Source organism: Archocentrus centrarchus, chromosome 19 (genome assembly GCF_007364275.1).
Source record: "Archocentrus centrarchus isolate MPI-CPG fArcCen1 chromosome 19, fArcCen1, whole genome shotgun sequence".
Lineage (NCBI taxonomy): Eukaryota > Metazoa > Chordata > Actinopteri > Cichliformes > Cichlidae > Archocentrus > Archocentrus centrarchus.
Genome location: NC_044364.1, coordinates 15,133,214 through 15,143,243, shown reverse-complemented (window position 1 = coordinate 15,143,243; position 10,030 = coordinate 15,133,214). Strand labels below are relative to the sequence as shown.

At 38.3% G+C, this 10,030-nt stretch overlaps 1 protein-coding gene across 1 annotated transcript; it reads right to left on the bottom strand.

Annotated features, from left to right (window-relative positions):
- Window positions 1-524: 524 nt before the first annotated feature.
- Window positions 525-5,781, bottom strand: rgrb (retinal G protein coupled receptor b). Its single transcript, XM_030755408.1, has 7 exons — window positions 5,378-5,781; window positions 4,948-5,104; window positions 3,287-3,408; window positions 2,965-3,118; window positions 2,696-2,813; window positions 1,420-1,533; window positions 525-1,008 (listed from the first exon to the last, which is right to left on the bottom strand). Exons 1-7 carry the CDS (start codon window positions 5,451-5,453, stop codon window positions 868-870), a joined length of 882 nt encoding a protein of 293 aa, XP_030611268.1. The 5' UTR covers window positions 5,454-5,781; the 3' UTR covers window positions 525-867.
- Between the last annotated feature and the right edge of the window lie 4,249 nt (window positions 5,782-10,030).

Below are 10,030 nucleotides of genomic sequence, written 5' to 3'. Positions count from 1 at the left end.
AGCATTTCTCAAAGTTTCACACCCCTCAATTTTTGTCATCTATTAACAATAAAGGGTTTACTATACAGGCTTCTGCATTTGTCTTTGAGCAACTCAGCACACTGAAAAGTGCAAAAAAATTAAACAAAAAAAACCTGCTAAATAAACTGAATTATAGCTGAATATGTCACCAAGTTTAGTTGGATTTAAGGTAATATAAGATAAAGCCAAACACTACCAAATTCTCCGTAGTTTCATGTATGCATTTCCCAATTTAGACAAGTACTGTAGCTACCCTGAAATGTGATTAAGTCCACGTTGGCTAAGATGTAGCTTAATTGTGTAACAGGCTTAACACAGTAAATGTTTTCTTACTACTGTATATAGAGAGGTTACATCACCATTACCTATCTAAAATGTTTTAGGCCTGATGCTGCCATGTAATAAAAGCATTTCCAGATACAGTCACTTGCAACAATTAGGCTTCTTGCTTCCAGCATCTCCATCAAATCACAGCTCAGATTAAAATAGAGAAAACAGCCGAAGAGGAGCAACATCTGTGTTTATTGTTCACACGTACGGAGGAGCAATGCAGGTTAAAGGCGAGCTGCTGAAAAAAAAAAAAAAGAACGCATGAAAATTTTAAATGGTAAAATTACCTGCAGCATGTTTTTCATAGATTGAACTAAATCCAACACGAGGTACAGTGGCTCCAAGCGGACAGACTGTCCTGAGTTTCATCTACTGTCCAAATAATATGAAAATGACACAAAACATCTAAATGCCTTGGTAACGTTTACTTCACAACATCCTACTATGCTAGTATGAGGAACCTATCAATAAAGCAGATTATTGTTGGGTTTTTGCCAGAACATGCTGGGTTTTCTTTTACTTTGACTTCTTAATATCTGGTTCAACAATCTTCTGTCCTGTGAGGAAATGCCAAACTCCTCCTCGGTAGAACTCATTTCCAAACGAGTAGAGGAGAGCGTTGAATATAGGATTTGTCTTTGCAATAACTGGAAGCATCTACAAGGAAAAAAAAAAAGGGGGCACATAAAAAAACCAAGGGTTTATTACAATTTGGGTTGCATTTTAGGATATTTGCATAAAAAATATCCTATGCATAAAAAAGACTGAACATGCATGCAGTTCAGAGAGATTATTTAAACCACTATTTAATAGTAAAACTGAACACAATAGAAATGTCTAATCCCTCTTTGGCCCAGATAGCTGTCTGGCATACCATGACAAGTATGACAGGTAAAACTGATTGACTGCTTTCATTTTCCTGTTCTCATAATAAGTCATAGGAATGATGACTGAAACTAAAAGTAAGAAACCACAAGTCAACAGAAGGTCTTCTTTCGCTACCATTTCAACTGTTCTGATTTCATTTTCTCACAGTGTTATGCTGCATTAAACAAAACAAAGGCATACCATTCTTAGCTTTGGAGAGACGAGCTTCACGTTGTCAAAGCAGGCATAGAGACACATGATGACGTAGGGGCCCCAGCACATCAGCAGTACCCTCAAAGGCAAACTGGTGTTAAACTGGAAAATAAAGACCAGTGTGTTACATGCTACATAGCTTCAAAAAGGGAAAGCCTGCATCATGATGTGTACGTGCTGAAGCAACAGATAGAATAGCTTTCAGTGGTTTTGTGGCGAACACAAGGTTGAAATCCATAATCAACAGGCGATGAGTAATTAATAGATAATAGCTCACATTTGAATAGAATGGAAACAAATCCATCGCCTTACTTGGGTTGTTTTTCAGACAACCCAACTTATGATTGTCTCAAAAGAATCAATGCATTCACTTTCTGAGATGAGAAGATTGTACAGCGGTGTATTAAAAGGTCGGTGTTAGTTAAATATAAATGACTAAAATGAATAAAGAAATCCAGTTCTGAGAAAACACTCCAACATTAGTTATGCATACTGTACAGTCATCTGAAAAAGAAAGCTTACACAGGACACTAAACCCTGTGAAAAACTAAATACACCCCATTAACCACCTTTAGCACCACTTTTTTGTATGACTATCAGTCTCACATCATTGTGGAAGGGATTTTGTCCCACTCTTCTTCACAGCCTTGCTTTAGGTCAATGAAGTCTGTGGACATTAGTTTATGCACAGCTCTGTTAAGGCCCCACCACAGCATTTCAATTGGGTTGAGGGCTGGACTTTGACTGGGTCATTGCAACGCCTGGATTATTTTCTTTTTTCAGTCGTTCTGTTGTAGGCAGACGACCCAATTTCGACCAAGCTTTAGCCTAAGATTTCTCTCACTTCAGTATAAGAAACTGCAGAGCCAGAGAGTGGCATAAAAACTAGAAGGATGGAGAAACAACAAGCCTATTAAAGAATAAATAAGATTTAAAAACACCAGCAGGTATAAAAGGTGTGTTTCATTATGTGTAAAATTAATCTTCTCGTCAAACTCTTGGGAAGAAATATTTAAATAATATTTAAGGTGCTTTCTCATACACTACCAATGATTATAGTCTTCTGAACATTTGTCCAATAGTCAAGAAAATATGATATTAAAATAAATATTAATAACTAAACTCCAACACAAATATTAACATTAAAAAACATCAGTCACAAATGTCAGAATGGGCAACTCAACATCAATATTTAGTGTTAGGTTGAAGGCATGACTGGATGTCCTAATACACAATGATTTTAGTAACACTACAGCATGTTTACCCTGTGATGATGGATCTTCTTGAAATGTTTGTAGATTGAATCGTAACATGAGAACATTGTATAAGCTGGGAACAGCAGGTAGAGCACCACCAGACTTAGCATGTAGGTGATGTAGTCCCTGTCAGAAAAATAACATGGAATTTGGTAAACAGCTATAAAAAGTTACACAGTTACCGTCCATGTGAACTGGCAGCAATGAAAACAACAACTCTTGACCATGCTAAGATCCAATTTTATTATCCTTTAATATTTCCACTGTACAAATCTACCTGTCCCCTCTGGTGTAGTCCAGTGTGCAGCATGTCCTCATTGGCTCAAAGTCATAGACGCCCCATCCCATGAGAGGAACAGCAGACCAGAAGATGGCGAGTATCCAGATGATGCTGCTGATTGTGATAGATGTGGTCCAGAAAAGCTTCTGTCCTACAGAATAAAACCCCCAATGTTATTTCTAACATTGTGTGTTGAAGGTAGACACAGTGCCGTCAACACGTATCACTGAATTTGTGTAATACTGTGAATAAGATGGACTTACTATGAATATTTAAGTTCAGATATGTATAAAATTCCATTAACTAACACTTTACTTACTGGTGCAATACTGGTGATATCTGTCCCAAGCGACTGCAGCTATGAAACTGATGGATGCCAGTATCGATGTCATCCCATGGAAAGCATGATAGGTACAGCCATCTTGACCAAATGGCCAGTACCTGAAGAAGACAAAAAAACGTGCCATACCACAACTTGCAAACAACTGTACCTAAAATTACACAAACACCGTTACATATTAAAACAAAGCGCTCCAGTAAAACAGCTCAATAAAGCTAAATAAAATGGGGAAACCAGAAACTCAGTGATGCAGTAGCTCTCCTGGGTCACGATCCATCACAAGTCATAGGTTGCTGTAATGTGTGAAGTACAGAAAGAAAGTGATTAGTTTTCTTGTCACTGGTTGCCTGTATTTGACAAACTAATGAGAATTAAAATCCATTGAGAAGCCAAGGCAGCTCGATAACAAGTCATATCCAGTACATATTCATCTAGTTCAACACACACAAAAAACTGTTTAAGTTCAGGGGTGTTTGAAGCTCGCACCTCATTTGGTATTTCATTAAGTTTTTATTATTATTATTATTTTGTGCATACAAAAGGTATCTTATCTTTGCTAAATGGCTCGAACTGCACATTTGTTCAGTACATTAGAATTTAGTGACAGTGATGTGCATGAAGATTATGCTGTGAAAATGGAAAAGTGCCCGTGAAACAACAAATGTGACCTTCACCTTGCGGTCTCAAACTCCTGGCCCGCAGGGCACTTCCGGTCCGCAATTTTGATGTCAAAAATATAAGACAATTTGGCCCTTTAAGTTGCTTTTTTGGCATTTCGCTAACTCCTCTTAATTGGAGGGGAAAGCAAAAATGTCAAAAAAATAACTTAAAGGGCCAAATTTTTGACATCAAACCGCAAACCGGAAGTAGGGGGCCGAGCCGGATGCGGCCCGCGCCCCGGGAGTTTGAGACCGCTCAATGAATCTCACTAAAATCTGACCAGTTCTCTGGGAGGAGCAGCGATTCTTTGAATTGTGGATGGATGGATGCCTCACCACATATCAAATGACTAATTAAAATGGCTCAGTATACACAATTGTGCCATAAGTTGTATGTGTGTTCCATTATGTTTATAGTTCAGCTGCTCAGGCTAGTAATATTTAACTTCATAACAGCTGCGAGAGCATGAGTGCAGTCGGCTGCAGGGTTCACGACAGCATGAAAATACTGGCAAATTATCCCACTTAAACTTCAAAAACTGCCAACCCCCCCCCCCCCCCCCCCCCAAAAAAAACAAACAAACAAACAAACAAACAGTGGTTTGCTCAATAACTGGATTCCAAATAAAAATTGGGAAATTAAAATAAAAAAAAATGGAGAAATATAATAATTATCTACCTAATAATTTTAAGCAAAAATCAACTTTTGTAATAGGTCAACATGGAAATATTTCACAACATTAGTGCAATTCAGGGTATCTAAATATGAAATACAAACTATTTGGCAGAATTGGCCTGTTTGGTAACTTTCAACAGATTTGCTTGCGAAATGCGAACAAAGTGGATTATGGATTGTGGATTGCATTGCGAAACCCTGAGGCTTATTCAGCTTTTGCTGGAGAGCCTAAAATGACAATTTCTGCTGAAAGATTCGGTGAAGAAATTTAGCACTTTTAAAAGAGCATGCCCTCTGTCTGTTACCTGAGATAGCTTGCATAAGCAGCTGTGAGGCCACTAATATTCAAACTGAGGTCGGCCACAGCAAGGTTGAACACCAGGAAGCTGCTGGGATTGCGCATCTCCCTCACCCTGAGGAAAGACAGGATGCTGACACCATTGAGGAAGAATCCCAGCACCCCTAAGAGTGAAAACAAAACAACAACAAAAAAACAAACATAAAAACAAAACAAAATTTTCAGTTATACCACCAGTTGGATTTGTCTGCATGGCTGATCTTATTCTAGACTTTTTGGACCACAAAGTGCGCAAACAAACAATATGGCATTTCAAGCATTAAACTGGAAAAGAAGAAGAAAAAAAAAAAAAGCCCCCGTGAAAATAGTTTTTGCTCCATTTTCACGATGATCTGCCTCTTTCTTCCTTGCATAAGCGCACAGCACGCTGCACTTACCCCCAACAAGAAGTGCTGATCCGAATGCAAACATGTCAAATTCCGTGAATCCCTCCGGTAACGTATACGCTGCCATGACGAAGCGGACAAATTACACTTTGCACAAAAGACAAGTCCTTTTCTTGCAGCGTTGCCGCCCAAATGTCTCCAACAAAATAAGGCCTTATAAAGGCGCTTTCACGTGAAAAAGCATGAACGGGCTTATCTAAGCAAACCCCTCTTTACAATCCCCCGAAGAATGTCCTAACAAGCATACGTCCTGCAAACTTTCTACAAGTGGGTGGATGCAAAGTTTTTGCGAGTTTTCTGTCATCTAAAAGCTCATAAAGCTTGTTGCTCTGGCGCTCCGTGGGGAAACCAACCTTTCTTTCCCCGAGTTTACTCAGCATTTGTGAGTGATAAGAGAAAGGAAACATGGGAAATGTTGTCTTTTAACTAAACAGAGTAGTGGACTCTCAAGTAGACTTTTATCATTTATCGTGTGTCAAGCTTTAAGAGGAGTTCCTCCACTGCTGAATGTGGAGTTGCCAGGGAAGAGCAAAAGACCACAGATAAGGTTCATGGATGCAGTGAAGGAAGGTATGCAGAGGTCTACTTTGACAGAGGAGGATACCAGAGATCTAGCAACCCTCAAATGGAGCAGCTGAAAGAAGAAGAATATATAAATAAAAGCTGCATTTTATTTATTTATTTATCCATAAAATATACAAATTTATTTATGGTTTCTTTCATTTCAAATTATATCAAAACAGTCACCGCAGTGCCAACCTTTTGGTTGTGGGGCCACACTGACTTTTTGAAATTTGACAGATGGGGCAGGCCAGCACCATGTCAAACATAAACATAAAAAAGGCATTACAATGTTAATACTTACATTTACTTTTAGTGGGAACAGCTTTGTTTTTGCCAGTGCATTGAAGTCTAGTGTTAGTTTTGTTGTAGCAATTCTCAGAATCCTTGACATCTGACATAATTATGATATGATTTGATTTGGGCAATTCTGTACCAATCTTTGGTGGGCCGGATTAAAAAGACCAACAGGCTGGGTGTGGCCCACGGGCCATAGTTTGCCCACCCCTGTCCTATATGAATATGCACTTGGGAAGAATAAGAAAAATCTTTTTTAGCATGAAAAAGAAACCTGGGAGTGGAGAAGAAATGCTCAGTGCAACAAAATTTCATTCTAGTGTGCAATAACAATTAAGATTTCTTACCTTATATCTATACACATGAAAAGTATTTGTTTTTACAGAGTAAAAAACAAAAACAAACAAACAAACAAACAAAAACCCCTCCAGAGAGGACCAAATTTGAATAATGTGATGTGACTGTCTACCACATCCCAAAGGTGCTGTATTGGATTGAGATCTGATAACTGCACAATGAATTCCCCGTCATGTTACTGTATGTGTGGCACCAGCAACCACCCCATATCCAAATCCCCTTTCAACCCCATTATGATGCTTGGTTACTTCAGCAGGTTGTTTTGTCCATGTCTACAGTACATGTATGCAATTATTGAGTTGCTCACACGTGATTGGCTGCTTCCTCGGTGTGGCTTAAGCTGCTTAAAAGACAAACTTCCACTGCCTTTTGGTGAAAATGTTTTACGGCAGTGGCAGACCATTGTGTGTCTGCAAACTCACCGCCTTTAATGTCTGTTAAAAGTTGAATTTCAGGATTTATTTCACTGATGTTTCAGATTAAAATGTGAATTAATACAGTGATTTGTGTTTTTTCTTCTGCATCACGCACACAGATAACTCAGAAATGCCGGCTTTCTCTTAGAAGCCACAATAAATGTAAAAGGTCACTTGGAGTCGGTGAAAGCATCAGGACCATGTTCATTTACTCGTTTATCTGTCTCAAGCTGCTGACCAAAATACCCCTAAAAAAATAATTTAGGACAGCTGAAAAGTGACCTTTGGCTATCGTGGTAGCCTGAACCTTTTAAATTGTAACATTTGGGCAGAGTTTGATTGCACCACTAATCTCGCTACAGATTACCACAAACTCATTAACTATGAAGTAATGATGTGTCCCAGTGGACTTATAATACCCATTTCCAAAACTGTCCATATTGTCTTTTCTGAAACCTCTGTGTTCTGTCCAGTTATAAACTTCCTCGCATTCAGCAAAAAAAAAAAAGAGCTGTAATGTGTGCACTTGTCATCTGCTGGCATCTGCTGCTCTGGACACATGGGGCAATAGAAGTGCCAATAAACTGACAAGTTGGAGCATCTGATTTGTATGGCAGAATATTTGTGTGCTGCCCTCAATCCCAACAAGAGGCCCATCAAATTGTTTGTTAGAAGGTGGTGGAGCAGTGTGATGCCATGCAAGAACATAATGCCTACATTAGTTTCCCAATTCTGAATATTTAATAGCACAATCTGTTAATCTGCTGTGGCTGAGTGTGAAGAAATCGGATTAAAAAATGAGCATTGAAGTAACATTGAAGTTAAGAGTGTTTTGAGGTTGAGTAAGTTTAAGTCCAGTAGCATTTACCAGCTGCATTATGTCCTGCATTGCCAGCCTTAACATAACACCAGAGGTCAGGACTGTGTCACTGTTTCATTTAACCGTTTAATTAACATCATCTCAGTCAGAAGGTATTCTTCGTGTTTAGCTGCATATAAATGAAAATGTGTGAAAAAACCCACATTTCCAACTGACCTGAATACCTGTCTAGCTGTAATATTTTTCTTAAAGTGCCTGCATTGGTTAAACACTGATCCACTGGTGAATAGTTAATTACCGCGACATAATCTGTTGGTTTTGCAATGAAACAAAGGGTTTGTTGTTAGAAGTGCATTTGTACCAGTGACCATGAACAAGATGACAAACTGAAAGTATTTTTGTATACATATTTCCTAATTAGAAACTATAAACAGTTAATTAAATAATAATAACTCCTATTCCCAGACACTGGCCCTTTTCTGTCTTTTCTCAGCAGCAGTTCAGAGGGAAATGTATAACTTTTTCCTCACTGCCTTTAGCCGATGCTAGATATTTTTCCAAAGAAGCCATACTTATTCAGTCTTTTTCTAATTGTACTGTCATGAACTTTAATATTTAACATGCTAATTGAAGCCTGTAGAGCCTGAGATGTAGCACTTGGAGTTTTTTGTAATTTCTCTGGGCATTGGCCAGTCCAGTGTTGAGCTGGGGCATTCACTCCTGAGAAGATTGGGGAATTGTGTTAAGACACACCTGAATGCTCCAAACCAGCAAACTGCCAAAACGTTTGTTTTAGCAAGTGCATTTGATTATCAGCCCCTGACTGCTACCTACAGTACTGCAGCAGGAAGGGGTGACTTAGTTTTCACAGGACTGCATAAATCCTGTAAAAATTGTATATGAATTTGTACTTCATTAATTTTTTTTTTGATGATTGTGTTTCCTCTTTGACTTAATGACCTGAACACTGATCTAACTTTTTTTCATTTAATTTTGCATCTCCTTTGATTGTGAGCTAACCTCCTCCATCTGTGTCAGTTTTCTTTATTATAACAGTTTCACATTAATAGACGATTTATTGTTGTAAATATATATTAATTACTATCAGAGCATTATTAAATGATGCACCTTACACCCTGATCCAAGATATGTCCCACTGAAATCATATTGGTTGGTGGTTTTCCTGTCAGGGACAGCCCTCCATAAAGAAATGGAACAAAGTTGTATTATTAAGAGACTGAGAGATGACTGGATTAAAGGATTTGAAATCCTGCCAGGCAGCCATGTCTTTAAACCTCTTCACCTGTGAAAAAAAACCCCACTCAGACTGTGACAATACATCTGTCATTCACAAAGTGTGTCACGCTCAGATAGCCTACAAATACTGGTGTATAAATGTACACCAGTAAATCGGACTGATAAAAATGAAAATACTCATAATGCATGATGAAAGCCAAGGTTTTATTAATGTTAATTTCGAGGAAGTAAATCAATACTGTCCTTGAAAATGAGAAATTATTTCCATTAGAATGACATTAAAAATAAATATATATTCAAACTCACTGATCACCTGGATGGAAACAGGCAGCGTCGTCAACAATTGTTCCTCTTGTTGGAAATTTGGCTCTAACAACCAGAATATGATTGACGCTGTTTACGCTCACTGACTCCGCACTGCCATCTAGTGGTCACTTACGACTACTATTTAACCATCATACAAAGCACAGCCTTTCAGTGAAAAATGACCACAGTTTGAAGACATGCAAACCTAACAGACAAGAAATTGTATTACCTTGTAGTTTCATCTCATAATTTAATCTTTGTTTTCTTGTTTTTTGGTGAAAAGATGTCAGTTGAGAGGAATGATAATGAGGATAAGTAGGAAAGTTCAAATGTGTTCAGAAATTTCCCCTTGTGCCTGGAAAAAAAAATTGGAGGGGTCTCAAATGCACACTCAAGTATGGTAAATTTAGTTATTCTAGTTGGTCCACCTGCAGCCGTTTTGTGCTGTAGTTGCAGTTTATTGTGTCATAATTGCCCATCCAATCAGTGCTTGAGAAGTGTGTCTAAGAATGAAAGTGAAAACTCTGGAACCTATCAGCTTCCAGGAAGCAATAGCCTAATCGTGTGAATGAAAATAACCCAAGTCCTCCTCTAATCCCTGCCTATCCTTTTTATCTCAGGATTCAGACC